The sequence below is a fragment of the Nelumbo nucifera genome, chromosome 5 (assembly GCF_055504915.1).
Source record: "Nelumbo nucifera cultivar China Antique chromosome 5, China Antique-T2T, whole genome shotgun sequence".
Taxonomy (NCBI): Eukaryota; Viridiplantae; Streptophyta; class Magnoliopsida; order Proteales; family Nelumbonaceae; genus Nelumbo; species Nelumbo nucifera.
Genome location: NC_142653.1, coordinates 30,252,713 through 30,268,774, shown reverse-complemented (window position 1 = coordinate 30,268,774; position 16,062 = coordinate 30,252,713). Strand labels below are relative to the sequence as shown.

Genomic DNA, 16,062 nt, shown 5'->3' with positions numbered 1-16,062 from the left:
TTTGATCAAAATGTTTAGTTTTCAAATTTTCTCTTCATATGAATCACTAGCACAAACCCTTTCAATCTGTTTTTTGAAATTGATTTATTTTTCAAATTTGCCCTTCATATCAATCATTCAAAAGTAAAGTTGCAATTTTGAATTCTCTATTTTTTTGTTTATAAAATTTCTATTCATTTTTTCAATAGAAACCAGCCTCAATAGTAACTGTATGGGTATTTTGGGCATTTTTGTGCCTCTTGTTAGAAGATTCTTACAAGGGGGTCGACTTGCTACTATGTCACAAATTTGAGGGGAGGTGATTGCAATTACCAAACATCAGGAAAGGTTTTAGCAATGGTTGAAAACTTTAGGGGAGATTTCAGCAATATATCCTTTATTTATTAACAATATTCGATTACAATATGAAGTCAATTCGGATTTAATGGATCTGATCTGATATGATTCAAAATTGAATATAAATAATTCAAATTTGAATACACATATCCAATATCCAATATGATTCACTCCATTTTGCATATTACCCCTATATGTTTAATGGAAAAGTATGCGACAACTCACTGCAGAATTCTTAATTCCACTGCAGACCTACAAAAATTCAAAATGTCAAATACCTCCAACCCATACACCAATGCCTGCCCATGAATTAGCATCAATTCCGAACTGACATCTACCCCAATTGTACATTGGGCACTTGAGCCTAAGAATTCTGATGCTGGGATGAACCGTCATTCTCCATATGTTTAATTGGGTATATGGATACTTGTAACCTTCCTTTTTTATTTTCTTATTAAAATTTCACATGAAGCCATTTTTATATTATTTATTATTCAGAAAAGGATGTCTTAAAAATTAAAATTATATTAAAATAGGCATATACTCAGCGGAAGATACCATATAATACGTCCAATACTTTGTACCGTGGTCATATCATATGAGAATCTTCTATGATAGATAGAATAAGAATTCCCTACTCACAAAATCTGTTCCCACAGCCTTTCAGCCGTGCATTGGGAACATCTTCGGGCTTTGTATGATTTTTTTGGGAGATATTCTCAATGCTTGACTGCAATGGCTGTGAGGTTAGTATGAGTTTGGATTTTGTGAAAGCAAAATCCTAATTCTCTAGGATGATGGAATACTGACAGCATGGCAAAGTTACAACTTCACCGAGTGACGAGTGACCTGGTCATCATTTGTGGGTTGGGCAACCTGCTCACAACAGAAAACTGTTCCCACTTATTCCAACATGATCTGTATCCACACATTGCAGACATGATGGGTCCAGTCTGATCATGGTGAGATGTGCAGATTTGGAAGCATGTTGGCACAGTTTTTATTGTGAGCAGATCCCAATTCTTAGGGGTTGATGAGATGGCCAGATCTCTGCTCTCTACACAACACAATTACACAATAGGAACCCAAAATAGTAAATAGACCGAGACCGGCATTGGGCCCAACGTTGGCCACGTTACGTGGCTAGGAGTGAGAGGACCCATGGGCATTATTTCATTTACATATGGGACCTAATTTGTATATCTAGAAAGATAAAGGGTCTTTTAGCATTTTTCCAAAAATATATAAACCTATAAAAGGGTCTTAAGTCTCAACTCTTAACTCTTGATCAGTTGATGATCCGTGCATGCATTTCACCTGTGGAGTTCCCGCTTTCCATGTTCGTCTGTTACCATCAACCATCTCGGATTATTTCTATTTGATCCGAGTTGTTCTTCGAGAATTCTCTCTGTAAGTTATGTTTCTTCAGATCTTCAATATTTTGTTTCTCTCTTCTTCTGGAGCTCTACCATTTTATCGAATATTGCATTGTTTCCGTTAGATCCGCTGGTTTCTCCCATGTTACTATTTGAATTTGTTTCCAGACGCTTGGTTACATTGATCTTTATGTTTCTTCGCAGTGTTTCTATAAATTAGGTTGTAGAAACCCCAATGGAGCTGGTTCTGATGTATGCTTTTCATGTCTTCATAAAGTTACGGTTTCGGAACATCCGCGTTGGAGATCAACGCCTTCTTATTATGATATTTCATATTCGTGTTTGATGGTTTATTTATTTATTTATGTTTTGCTTTTGCTGCTTCGCTTCCGGTTTCGATGTCATTTTGATTTCCTCTCTTATAATTGCCTTTTAGTTTTTACTGTATCTCGCATCGCAATCTTTGGGTTTTGGATTTTTAATTGCCATTTCATTTTATTTTTTGAGCCATTTTAGGGGAGAGAGTGAGAGACACCTGAAGCTTGCTTTCATGACTTCCATTTTTATGAGAGAAGTAAAGGATGAGGTGTGATTCGTTGATTGGCTACGTTTTCCTCCCATCCGTTTAGAGTTGAATTTTTCATCTGGTTTCTGTTTATTCTCCTGCTTATTTGACATTTATTTGTTTGATCAATCTTTTAACTAAAAAAGAAAAAGAAAAAGAAAACAACCTTTTGTCGGTTCCATGAAAAAGGACTAGGCTGCATTAACTTTCTTGCTAATCGCTAATTGCTTCGTGTATTCATTTACGAAGCGAATTAGCAACTGTGTTGAAGTGTTCAAAAATTAAAAGTCTGTGGAGTGTGGACCTCGTTGGGAATTCTTGCTATCCTTCATGAATACTTCGTTTGAATCGTTAAAAAACACCACAAATATCCACATTTCTAAGAAAAACTGTTAAAACTATTCTTCTATGTTAAAGCTGTATAACTGCCATAAATGTTATTTCTCCACTTAATATAGAACTCTTATGAAGAAAGTAAACAATAAATCCCCATGTTTTCATTTATTTAGATAGATATAATTGACTACCACGTGTTGAACTGTTAAAGTTTTAAAACATGGATCTCTGAATCTTGTCAGAATTATTTTTGTCCTTAACTTATTATTTATATCAAATACTAAAAAGATCGTCGATGTCTAGAGTTCTGAAAAAATGTTATTATTTTTGAATAAAAAATGTTATTTATTATTATTTTTTATTTTTTCAAATTTATCCAATTAACTCTCCCAAGTCCCAACTATTACATCGGATTCAAATTAATATAGAAATTATGACGTGAGCAAACAATTACTCCCTATGTATTTTGAATATGCCTAGCATCATTATACACTGAATTTTAAAGGCCTTCTGGTGGGATATTCTCAGAAATGCTAGGGAAGGATTAAAATTTTGCTGGAAATAATTGACATTCTGGTTTTCCTTTCCATTTTCCAAAGAAGGAAGATGGAAAAAAATAATAAGGAACCAAGAATTTGGGAATAAAATAGAGAGAACAAAAATGGATAAATAGATATATAACAGAGATAACAAAGAGGTTATTGAAATGAAGACAGTAAGAAATAATACTAAAACTATGTAGATAACATTTTTATTTTTTCTATCAAGGGTGCTTGTGCTTTCTTAAAGTTACAACCAAATCTAAAAAATCCACCTAAATTTCTGTCAACTTTTGTGTTTCCAAATGAGTTTAAACGTGGCTCAAAATCTTAAATTAAATGCTTGATGTTAGTCTACTTCCGTGGGTTTATGCCTTAATACACGTTTTTTTTTGCAGGACTGTGGAAATATCTCACTAGCTTGACATAATTAAACACTGCAGGCTGATTAAATTTTCAGAGCCCATGTATCCTTAAATTAAAGTCCAAGCTTGGCCTTATTTGCTTGAATTATGGAAAGTGAAGACTTCAATGGGAGAAATGCGGTGGTCCATCCAACTTCTGAAAAACAGGAGAAAGATGTAGTTGATCTTCCAAAAGAAGAGGAAGTACATTGTGAATTGAAATCCTCAAACACCAGTGAAGAGCAGCTCGATTCAGATATAGTTGGTCTTACAAAAGAGGAGAAAGAACAGTGTGAATTGAAATCCTCAAATATCAGTGAAGAGCATCTCAATTCAGACATAGTTGATCTTCCAAAAGAGGAGGAAGCACAATGTGAATTGAAATCCTCAAATATCAGTGAAGAGCATCTCAATTCAGACATAGTTGATCCTCCAAAAGAAGAGGAAGCACAGTGTGAATTGAAATCCTCGAACATCAGTGAAGAGCATCTCAATTCAGACATAGTTGATCCTCCAAAAAAAGAGGAAGCACAGTATGAATTGAAATCCTCGAACATCAGTGAAGAGCATCTCAATTCAGACATAGTTGATCTTCCAAAAGAAGAGGAAGTACATTCTGAATTGAAATCTTCAAACATCAGTGAAGAGCATCTCAATTCAGACAAGGAAGGAGAGAACCCAAACATTGAGAGTGAGGAGTCTAGAGGATTGGAGTCTGAAAACCAAGAAGGGACAAAGCAGGTGGCAGAGAAGAATCTAGGTAAGGAGAAAGAGGCAGAACCTGCCTCTGATGGAACTGACATTCGTGGTGTGGAACCTACAAGGAGTTCAGCTGCACAGTCCTCGGATCTTGGCCCAGAGGCACAAAGACCTACTTGGCCTGAAAAGGCTGAGACACTTAAGAACTTTGTTAAGGAGAAAGGAACAGTTGCTTTCTCTACTGTCGCTTCTGTATCTACTTTTCTTCATCGTCTTTCCAGAAGAAGAGATGAAGATAGACAAAAGTTTCCTCATGATGAAGAGTATCATGATAATTCAGGGATTAAGGAGGGAGAGGATTCTTCGTTGGGAAGCCAAGCAAAAGAAGCCTCTCAAAAAACAGCGGAAAGATCCACATGGAATCCTTTTATCTATTTCAAGATTGCATGGGATGTAGATACACAGAGCAAAAGGGAGGAAAAGGAAGAAGCATGCACTGAAGAATTAGTACAACCACTACCAATGAAGGGAAGAGTAATACTTTATACAAGGCTCGGTTGCCAGGAAAGTAAAGAGGTTAGGCTATTTCTACGTCAGAAAAGGCTAAGATACGTAGAGATTAACATTGACATCTTTCCGAGTCGAAAACTAGAACTGGAGAAGAACACTGGATCTTCTGCTGTTCCTAAGGTGTTTTTCAATGAATTCCTGGCCGGAGGACTGAGTGAACTCAAGGCCATGGATGAATCTGGAAAACTTTCAGAGAGGATTCAAGATCTGATTACTCAAGAACCATCTGCTGCAGCTCCTATGCCACCATTTTCTGGTGAAGATGACATCTCCAGTAGTGGGACAGTGGATGAATTGGCTGTTATTGTTCGGAAGATGAGAGAAACTATTGTGGTCAAGGACAGGTTTTATAAGTTACGCAGGTTCACCAACTGCTTTCTAGGGTCAGAAGCTACAGATTTTTTATCAGAGCATCAGTACTTGGAAAGAGAAGAGGTTAGTTCTTATGCACTTTTAATCTTGGGGAAAGCCTGAGCTTACATCCACTTAATTATGGCACCAGCATAAATGACTGTAAACATTCAGGATTCCAAGCCTCCAAATCTATTGAGGTCACCTCAGGGATATTCTATGCAATAAACTGGCCTGATAAGGATGGTTCTCACAAGACAATTGCTCACATTTCTTCGTCTCTGGACAAAAATGTGACAAACATCCAGAGTCAAAGGTTTAATGGCAACAGGCCAATTTTTTGTTCAGAATATCTCCTAGGCAGGGGCCAATAGGGTAAGAGAGTCCCACTTCCCTGATTTTTGTGATTAACCCAATAACACTCTTAGTTTAAGTTTATTTATACTGGATAATTGCCCTTTGGATTTTGGTATTATTGGCCATAAAGGAAATCATACAATCTTGTAGGCCTGAGGTGTTCTCAGTGCTCTAATTGTTATGGTTGTCTTAGGTTATCTGCTTTTAATTGAATATTAATTCTTCAAGGTTGGCTGGAGCTTTGAAGAGAGTATATGGATGTATTTATCTTTAAATATATATTGGTCTTGCTCTCATGCATTATATGTTAGTCTGGTATATAAGAGAATAACCATTAAAACGGTCAAACTTTTTTGGACCACGTTCAATGACCTACAAATTGACCTGTTATAACCATGTGCACAGCAAAAATCTTAGCTGTATGATCTCTGACTAAAAAAGGCCACTACCCAATACTGGTCCTGGCTATCTTGGGTTTTGGGAGGGGTAGACTGGATATGGAGCTAATCTCTACCATTTTTTGCATGAAATGGCTACCCTCATACTCAAACCCGTGGTTTCATGCTTATCAGTTCTTTCTGTGACCTATAAAGATTCTGGGTCTTGAAGCCCCAGCATGAGTGCTGCGACCTCCTAACTTTTAATTCATTCTTTATGGTGCTTGACAAATCATATTGTATAACACTAAGACTTGGTAGCATTCTTGTTCTATCTCAATCCTATGTTCACTTAGTGTTCTTCTTTCTCCTGGTTTTTATGAGACAGGCTATTGAGCTTGGACGAAAGCTTGCAAACAAACATTTCTTTTGGCATGTTCTTGAGTATGTTTCTTGGCACTGTTCCTCTCAGGATATGCATACTTTCTCTCTACATCTTGTGTTAGTGTTGTTAGATTCAGATCAGACCACATGATTAAACTATGATAAATCCCCAGAAAAGTTTTCTATATGATCTCTGTTTCCAAAATGTTGATTTGGTAAAATCTTCTTAAATATGATTACAAGGTGTTATGCAATATAATATTTTTGTTTTGAAACTTCTATTAGACATTAAATTAATGAAAAGATGAGTTTTAAGTTTTTATTACTTTCATTGATTTTTCATGCATTTTTACTTGTGCAAATCGCATGGTCAGACGAATTGACCAGTGACCTGTCACATTCAGCGGGTTGATGTCCAGTCTGGTTTTGACAACACTATTTTGTGCTCACTATTTGACACATGTTCTGATGGGATGATTATTTCCTGTTTGTTCTCGATGAGGTTTGCTATCCAGCGAGAATGTCTTTGAAGATGGCAACCATTTATATCGGTTCTTGGATCATGATCCCATCATCTTGTCTCAATGTCACAATTTTCCAAGGGGCACCATTGATATGAAACCAAAGTCCATTGTCGAAATTGCATCAAGGTTGAGATATTTGTCATTCGCAATCTTTGAAGCTTACACCTCTGAGGATGGAAAACATGTTGATTACAGAAGTATCCATGGCAGTGAGGAGTTTGCAAGGTTTTCTGAATATTAAAATTTGAAGTTATAAATGAAAAATGTTAACAAGTGTCTGTTAACTTTTTCTAATTTTCTTTTTCTATTTCTGCACAGGTATTTAAGAGTAGTTGAGGAGCTTCAGAGGGTAGATCTGCAGGATATATCCAGGGAGGAGAAACTTGCTTTCTTCATAAATCTGTATAATATGATGGCCATCCATGCAATATTACTCTGGGGTTATCCTGTTGGAGCATTGGGGCGGCGAAAAATGCTTGGAGACTTCAAGTATGTTGTTGGCGGATGCACCTACTCACTTTCATTTATTCATAATGGCATCTTAAGGGGAAATCAACGACCCCCATACAATCTGATGAAGCCCTTTAGTGTGAGAGACAGACGTTCCAAGGTGAGATATGGCAACCCCTGTTTCGAGATAGTAGAGATTTGAATGTCCATCTTATGCATTGCTCCAGACAAGTAATGGCTGTTGGACTGGATCAGGTATCCCTTTCAAATGCAGAACCACTAGTTCATTTTGCTCTGGTCTGTGGCACCCGGTCAGGGCCAGCTCTTCGATGCTACTCACCTGGAAACATTGACAAGGAGCTGAAGGAGGCAGCCTATGATTTTGTAAGGAATGGAGGTGTAAATTTTGATGTGGAAGCAAAGGTGGCATCAGTCAATAGAATTCTTCGATGGTAAGTTTCTAAAGAATACAGGAACAATTTTTAGTGTTTATCAACATGATAGTCGTTTGCACAAAGAAAAGCTTTCTTCCCAGTATGGGCGAAGGTAATAACAAAGTCAGGACAGCTGGAGAGCAAGAGTTTTCTTTCTATACTTGTGCTAAGTTGGCATATTTCTAGTGGAATTACCCAATTTTTGGACTAATTACTTCTGGATGGTCTCCAGTCTGTGGTTGCTGTGAGTGGTTCATTCTGTTTCGAGAACCATGCATTTCCCCAGAGATTATTCTAGTTCTTGTGATAACTAACATTGTGGTGGTCTGGCTTTGATTTCTCTTTGCTTCTAATTTTCAGGTATAGCGTAGACTTTGGCAAGAATGACACAGAGGTATTGAAGTATGTAGCCAACTATCTGGAGCCGGAGAAGTCAGAGAAGTTGCTGGAGTTGCTTACTAACACTCAATTGAAAATGACATACCAGACCTATGACTGGGGCTTGAACAATTAGCATTCAAATAAGCTTCCTTCTGTTTAATACCTTACATTCAGGCAAAAGAGGTAGACATGGACCAAATGAAGGAAGAAGAAGATAGCTGCAATCTTCTTCCTTCTGTTACATAAAATCCTCAATGTGGGAATTTTCATACTCCCGTAGCTAAGACAATCCTGTCCTTTTGAAGACCCACTTTATATGCCATATGCGGTTGAGCAACATCTTGTCAAAAATGAGTTTAAATGTTTACAGCATTTGAGAGAACAATTAATTTATCGGTTTTTATTTCCTTTTGCACCTTATGCAGATCAAATTTCTTACCCTGTAGCAGCACATCAAGTCGGTTTTTACTTGTTCATTTTAATGTATGAGATGCCTCAAACTGCCGAATAATATCAATGACCAAAACGAAAATGTGCAAATGATATCTTTTTCTTTTCGCAAGTATATTTACACCAATTTTGATGAAATAGCTCTCTACTTTGCAGTTTGCATACTAGTACGGTAGTACCATCTACGAACTGGTCATTTCTTCCAATGTATTTTTGGTGTCTGATCCAATGCACATCTGATAAACATTTCATGATAGTTATAGTCTTTTAGAGCCTCTTCCCGTCCCATACGAAAGGGCATATTTGATGATACTCCAAGTAAAGATCATCGTGCTTCCCCAACCCATTGATTCGAAACGTAGTATGCCTCTACTTTGCATACTAGTACCATCTCCTAGTAAAGTATGCCATTGATACGAAACGTGGTACTGCTAACAGATCATCGTGCATCCCCAATCCATCAATCCATTTAACACCCATCAGTATTTATGGAACAAAAAATGTGTATGACCCAACCTAGGGCCATTCTTATTCTAATCAAGGTTCTAAATATTGATACGCCCAATACATCGGTAGGGGCGTATCAGGCAGTATCGGTACTTTTTTTTTTCAAAACCAGTTAGGGGGGTTGGTTTAAGGCTCTTCCACCCCCTGAACCAGTCAGAACCCCGATACACCATCTGTAGGAGCGTATCTACGTGTTGACTTTTTGAACCTTGATTCTAGCTAATGTTTTCGAACCATTGTTGACTTAGATGGTTGGACCGTTCAGTCCAAAAATCATCCAAGCAACCAGATTCCATTTTACCCCAAACCCTGGCCAAAAACCATTGAATTGGTCAATGACCCATTGACCCAGGTGGTCGAACCACCAACCCGTTCAATAGTTTTGGTCATTTTTATATTTTAATTATTTTTAATTTTTTTTATAAAAATGGGCCATGCCCTAAACCGGTGGCCAGAATAGTTCCCATTCCTGATCGTTTTTTGAAACATTGATTCTAACCCAACCTGCTGCACCACCCATTGAAATCTAACCAAACCCATTCTACGGATAATGAGAAGGCAGGTGGAGGACGAGGGGAGAAATAGTATAGACGAATTTTGGGGGGAGGGAGCCAAATGCTTGCAAATTGGCATGGCATCCATATAACAAGTATTTCTTCTTGGAGTTGCAGGACCTATATTCAAGAGACGTGCAAACGTTGATTCCTCGTGTCATATTTTAATTGCTTTAAATCTTGGTAGGGCAATTTCAATAAGAGGCTGGTTCCTAGTAGTACTTAACCTGAATAATTATCAAGGCCAAGGAGGGGATGGTAGAAGGTTTTCTACTTTCCTTTTCGACAAGGCTAGCAAGTAGCTAACCGCACAGCACATGAGACGCGGTGGGGCTCCTGAAATGGCAGGCAGCAGGCTAGATTCGCTAGAAGACAAGAATTTTGGCGGCCCCAACTCGTCTACAATGTACAGGCTACAGCATGTTGGACAGGCAGTGAGCTGCCTTCTTTTCACACTACTGATATAACTTCCCAACAGGGCATAACTTCCAGTATAAACGCTTAGGGCCCATTTGGTTCCCTGGAATAGGGGTCTGGAATTGGATCCATTCCAACTATTTGATTGGATTGAATCAGAATTTCATTCCCATTTCTGGTAGAATGGCATTCCCCTATTTGAAGGAACAACCATTCCCTCCCTTTCCTTGGGAATCAAATCTCATTCCAGCTGATTACAATTCTCATTCTGATTCCTATCTGAAATCCTGATTGTAAACCAAACGGACCCTTAGATTCTGTTTGCTTGCTTGATTCTAGAAAGATGGCGGGTAACTGTGTTTGTTGTTGCCCTGACACATCAAAGATTAAATTTTATGAGAAAGAATTGTCATACAACTCATATTTCCTTCTTTGTTTCTTCTCTTAACTCTACAACTCAACTACGTCTCATGTAGAGACCCCTCTCTCACTCTCCCAACAATCCACAAATAAAGCACAAAGTTGTGAAGAAAAAATCCACTCCATCGACCAGAAAGGCAATCAAAATTGAATATCAATCGACATTTGTGCTTCATTCATATCAACTGTGAAGCCAAAACTCCAATTCTCCAAACTGATGTGCGGATAGGTTAAGACCATCAGCAACTGAAACCTGCGCCAAAAATAGAGGGATCAGGTTAAAATGATAGAAATGGGCTTTAATAACAATACGACTGCTGTATTGACAACTCGTAATGGTAACCCCAGGATACATAAAAGGAGGTTAAGCTATCATCTCAAAGGAAGCAATTGGTTCTCATATTTGATGAAATGGTCCAACTCTTCTGTTCTCTGACCACTTATGCCACTGCTGAAATGTTATTTTGCATGCCAAGGAAAAGGCAGTAATGACTAATCATTACACATTTAAGAAACGTACACGAAGGTCATGTCTTTTTGAGGATAATACACCAGTTAGATTTATCATAGAACTGATCAAGGATGATGGCATTGCTGACGCCAGATGCTAACCTGCAAAAAAATGGGAAAAAAAAGATGAAAACCTTTTGTATAGATAGAATGCAGTCAGAACCAGGTTAATAAAAAACAAAATATGAAAATGTGAATGATTACAAGAATCCGCCTGAGAATTTTATAGGTTAGGATATTATATGTGGCATATCCATGTCTTCATCAGACACTCTTCATGTGTACTATTCAGCTGAACAACTCTTGACAGTTTCCATTACATTATGGTTACACAGTCAGTGTGATGAAAATACATCATACACTGCCTGGTTCAAACTTAACACCTGTAGAATGTCTGGCATCATCCCTCTAAATGGGTTAGTAATTGCTCTGTGAGATAATTCTTATACATTAATGTACAACAAAAATATTCTCCATTCATGAATGAGTCTTCATTCCTTCTGGTGGATAAGGATTGAAAATGCAACTGTAGTTCCAACATGAAGAGCCTCCTAATGTAGGATGCTAGAAGCCAAATAGAATACACTCACAAAAGCCACAGAGATATATAAAGTATTCCCCTTCCTTACAAGGTCAAGTAGCTTGTACCTTTTTTTTCTGATAAAGGTAAGGTCTAACTTGACAAAGTGGTTCTAAATGTGGTTCAAAAGCATAAGACAACATATCAAAATGGATAAAACAGAGACAAACAAATATTCAAAATAGTTCCTATAAGCTGTCTCACATGATTTTTTAATTGATCACTGAACACACACACACAGAATTGTGAATGTGAAATGTGAGAATACAGATTGACACATAGGAGAGAAATATATAGAAATATGGTCACAAACAAAAATTATATTTAAAATATAATAGTAGCAATAACTAAGAGGAAGGAAAAACTATAGAAATATTATGAGCTTATTAGAATAAAAAATAGGTTCAAAAGGAAAAAAATTGGATGATCCTAGAAAACTGAATTATTTCTAGGCATAGTTTTCAAGGTGCCAAGGCGAGGCTAGGCGAGAAGGGGGCTGCCTTGTCTTTTTCTTTGCTTCATGGGGCTACACAACAGGGGGTAGCCCATCCCCTTTCCCTTAACCCCCCCAACCCCTGGTGGCAGCGGGATTTGATCCCAGGTCTCTACTCCGACGAGTCAGAGAACCTACCAACTGAGCCACCATCAGTTGGCCTATTTTAGTTTAATAGTGCCTATTTTATAATTATAATGTCAAAAAATAAAGAATAAAAAAAGAATATAATACATAATATAAAACTGTTTGGCGATTAGGCGAGGCGAGCCTCAAAGGGCGCCTTGTCGCCTTGACAACTATGTTTCTAGGCCTAATGAGATATAGATGGGAAACAAAAACCAAACTTGGTCTAATAAAAATGTTGAAATATCCTTATTGCATGTCTTGATGATAGAGCTCTAGCAATGCTAGTGCTATTTATGACAAAAAAATTATAAACAAAAAAGCCTAAAGACATTGTGAAAATGAACATATATTTTAATGGTGCATAAGCAACTCTGCTTAGGGAAAGATAAAAAGAAAACAAAGAAAAGCTACAAAGCCATTAGCAGAGCAAATAATGTTGTTACCTTTCCAACTCGCCTTCAATGAACACATGGTAATACCTATTGTAAACAACAGCACCCTTTTTATCATCTTTTTTTGCCAACCCATTTGCAAGAGCCCGAGCAGATTCACCACTGACTTCTGCACGATGATATGGTAAGTGCCAAGGGACGAAATATTCCTGTTGGTTCTTATTGTTAGTCCAATTTTCATAAGCCACTGAACCATCTAGCTTTTGCAAATGTGTATGTTTATTTGACATTTGTTTCTCCTGACAATCTCCAAAACTATTCTCCTCAGTTTCTGATATGCTCTCTAGTGTTAAGGAAGAAGGACTACGGACACGAGGACTACCAGGACCTATCCACTCCTCTGTGTACTTATTTGTAAGAGGGGTCCACTTTGTAACCAATGACTTATCTTCCTGTTCTACAGCCCAAACCGTTATTAGAACCAGGCCACCCTTCTTAACAACTCGAACTAATTCTTCTATAGCTTTCTTCCTTCTACTTTCTGTGCTTAGGTGATGCAATACAGCAATAGAGATTGCTGCATCACCAAAACCTGTTCTATAAGGAAGATTTACAGCATCTGCAACCATTGCTTCATGACCTCTTCCTGCACATATATTGATCAGAGGTGCACTTATATCACAGCCTATAAAAAAGCAATCAGGATTTAAACCCAAATATTTCCCATTCCCACATCCTGCATCCAGGATGAGAGATCCGAGTGGCAAGGAGTTCAAAAATGTGGCCACTTTTGGCCATTTAGCAAATCGAGTGGAGCTAAAATGGGGAGCAATGGCATCATAAACATGATGAACATACTTCTTTTCAATGTCTGGGGTGGATTGGACACTTGAAAAGGAACACCTCTCATCATGGCATACTGATATAGACTTTTGAATATGAAGTCCTCCCTCTGATACAAGTGAAGAAAATCCAGGCGAACCATCTTCTTGAAAATCTGTCATCGATTTGAAGGTTCTCAGATGACCAACACTAAGTACTATGCCAGAAAGAGAAGGAAAGACCTCATGAGATTGATGAAGGTATCTCCTTGCCCTTGTAACATTAAAAAACATAAGATTGCAACACAGGCTCTAAGTTGATACCCTGCAATGATACCATCATACTACAGTGATGAATAATCCAATTTCACACATTACACATGCATAAAAAAGTGCTACAAGAAGTGAGTCACAAGTTTCCTTAAAACTTATTGGGCAAGTATCACAAGCCCAACAAAATTTAGAAGCACAAATATAAGGATTCATTTTGAAGTTCACAAGACCAGTGACAGAAAACTAATTTAGCAGCAAAATCTTCCTTCTGCAAGTTGACATAAAACATGATAATATGTGATGCAAAATGAACATTATTGAAATATAAATGTCCAGGGTAAGCAATAAGTGGGATGCAGAATACTACCCAATGTAAAATTTCAAATTAAAGGCCAATTATTCCAAAATTACAAGTTATAGACCAATTATACAAACACATAGTTCTGCAAGAAATTACTTTTTTCGTGGGGGAGGGGTTTGCATTTTTTTTCCTTGTTTTATTGGTTTTAGGAATAATTTAAGTAGGAGCCCAATTATTTTTCAAGTCTGCACTTTTGGTAAAATTTGTATTTATTATTTACAAAAACTCCTGCACTTAATCATGAATTAAGTATTCATAGTAGTTCCTGGATTATCTTGTGTATATTTCAGCGTTTTTTGGTGTATTAGTTCTAATATTAGAAATGTTTTGGTAGTCTATAAATACGGATTTCTGTAATAGAAATGTTTGGAGAATATTGAATTCACAAAATTCCAAACCTTTTATTCTTAATTTAGTAGATCAAGCACGAATTTGGGATTAGGACACCATGGAAATCGCCAAATCAGTTTTGGTATGTTCAAGATCGCGAGTTGGGAATTGAGAGTGAACAAGAAGGGAATCTCTTTCTCTTAGGTTACAATCCATGAATCCCGTGATGACATTTATGAATTAGGTTACAATGTATAAAGTGAATGTCAACACCCAAAAACCCACTCCCAAAAAAAGCACCAATTGTATTATGGTATACGCAAAAAGCTCCCCAGATAGAGAGATAAGAGAGCCCATTTTGAAGAAATTTCAAATTAGTAAATTCATACGGATTTTTTCCCACAAACATTCAAAACCATATGATTTGAACAAATAGGTTTTTCCTGCTAAAACTATAGAAACTCAAAATCTGAATGTCAACAAAATCTGGGGAATCGATTAGCAAACAAGATATATATTACAGAAGGGAGCAAAAGGCAGAATGAATATGAGCTTCAGTGAGATTGAATTGAAATAATAAGAATACAAAGCTAACCAGTAAGATTGAGAGATACGAAGGAGAATAGAAAACTTACCCGGTCAGAGTAAGCAAGCGTTAGTCGCTGTGATCCGGTGCCGTACGCAGGGAATACCGACGAACGTATTGACTTTAATCATCAGGGGCTAGCGCCGGAGTACGGTTTAACTTGGACTCAGATTGAAAAGGGTGGAGTGTTGATGAACTGTAATCTAGGCCGTAGCTCGGAGTCGAGAGTACGGGTGAGCAAGTGTGTAGGGTCTGAGCAGAGCAGAGCAATGTTAGGGCATTTCGACTTCGAGAGTCGAGTCTAGTCTAGAGCTGTAATGTGGGCCGGGCCGGCACGGCCCCTGCTGGGCCATGCCAGCCTAGTCTGCAGAGACGACACAACATGGTTAGACCTGTTCAAGGGCCGGGCCGGGCCGGGCTTTTACTCTTCGTTAATGGAAATACGTTAGGCTCGAGCCCGGCCCTGATAAAAAGCCCGAAGCCCGAGCCCGAGTCCGAATCCCAACCCAATAAAAAAAATTAGAATTTTTCCCTGTTCCGGCCATTTATTACTGTTCGTGGTGCTATCAAGCATTTCACTTACATTCTCATTCTGGTTTTCACTGTTATCGTTATCGTGGAGGTGTGGAGCCACCAGCTCTTCAGTGAAGGAGCTCTTTAGTTCTCTTCTCGTAAACTTATTCAAGGCTTCCATTAATGCAGCATCTCGAGCTTCAATCCAAGCTCGCTCCTTAGCCTAGAACTTCTGTTCTCTATCCAACCGAGCTGCCTCCTGCCTCCTCCATTCTTCCTCCCTGGACATCCTCTCTTGTTTCTTGTGTTCTAAGGTCTTCAGCATTTTCTTCAGCCAGGCCTCTTGCGTCTCCATTAACTTCCTCATCTGCGAGTCCACAAACTCTCTAATCTTCGACTTCCAGCTCCGTCGACCCCTCTTAAATCCTTAGCAGTCTTTCGACATCATCATCATTATCTTCTTCTCCTTCCAGTCGTTTCCCATGTAGGCAATAGCGTTGAGATCATTGTCGTTGTCTTCAGATGATGAAGAATCCAATTCAGAGGAATTCGACAGGCTGAGGCTCTCACTGAACTTTTGAGCTTGCAAAGCTTCCTGGGTACTGTTATTTGTGGTTCGAAATCGAGGACTGGTTTCAACAAC

The 16,062-nt window shown here is 38.1% G+C and overlaps 2 protein-coding genes across 3 annotated transcripts; one reads left to right on the top strand and one right to left on the bottom strand.

Moving 5' to 3' along the window:
- Nucleotides 1-1,618: 1,618 nt before the first annotated feature.
- On the top strand, nucleotides 1,619-8,673 carry LOC104600058 (uncharacterized). The gene is made up of 7 exons (XM_088887163.1): nucleotides 1,619-1,746; nucleotides 3,551-5,260; nucleotides 6,299-6,354; nucleotides 6,810-7,043; nucleotides 7,137-7,428; nucleotides 7,524-7,720; nucleotides 8,063-8,673. The coding sequence occupies exons 2-7, from the start codon at nucleotides 3,665-3,667 to the stop codon at nucleotides 8,214-8,216; spliced, it is 2,529 nt and encodes an 842-aa protein (XP_088743289.1). The 5' UTR covers nucleotides 1,619-1,746; nucleotides 3,551-3,664; the 3' UTR covers nucleotides 8,217-8,673.
- A 1,676-nt stretch (nucleotides 8,674-10,349) lies between these two features.
- Nucleotides 10,350-15,210, bottom strand: LOC104600059 (S-adenosyl-L-methionine-dependent methyltransferases superfamily protein). 2 transcript variants are annotated; one of them, XM_010262868.3, is made up of 4 exons: nucleotides 14,956-15,210; nucleotides 12,587-13,681; nucleotides 10,952-11,043; nucleotides 10,350-10,684 (listed from the first exon to the last, which is right to left on the bottom strand). In XM_010262868.3, exons 2-3 carry the CDS (start codon nucleotides 13,648-13,650, stop codon nucleotides 10,959-10,961), a joined length of 1,149 nt encoding a protein of 382 aa, XP_010261170.1. In that variant the 5' UTR covers nucleotides 13,651-13,681; nucleotides 14,956-15,210; the 3' UTR covers nucleotides 10,350-10,684; nucleotides 10,952-10,958. The 2 variants fall into 2 exon arrangements, with proteins under 2 accessions (XP_010261170.1, XP_088745035.1); XM_088888909.1 differs by lacking the exon at nucleotides 14,956-15,210 and having other exon boundaries at nucleotides 12,587-13,181; nucleotides 13,394-13,527.
- Between the last annotated feature and the right edge of the window lie 852 nt (nucleotides 15,211-16,062).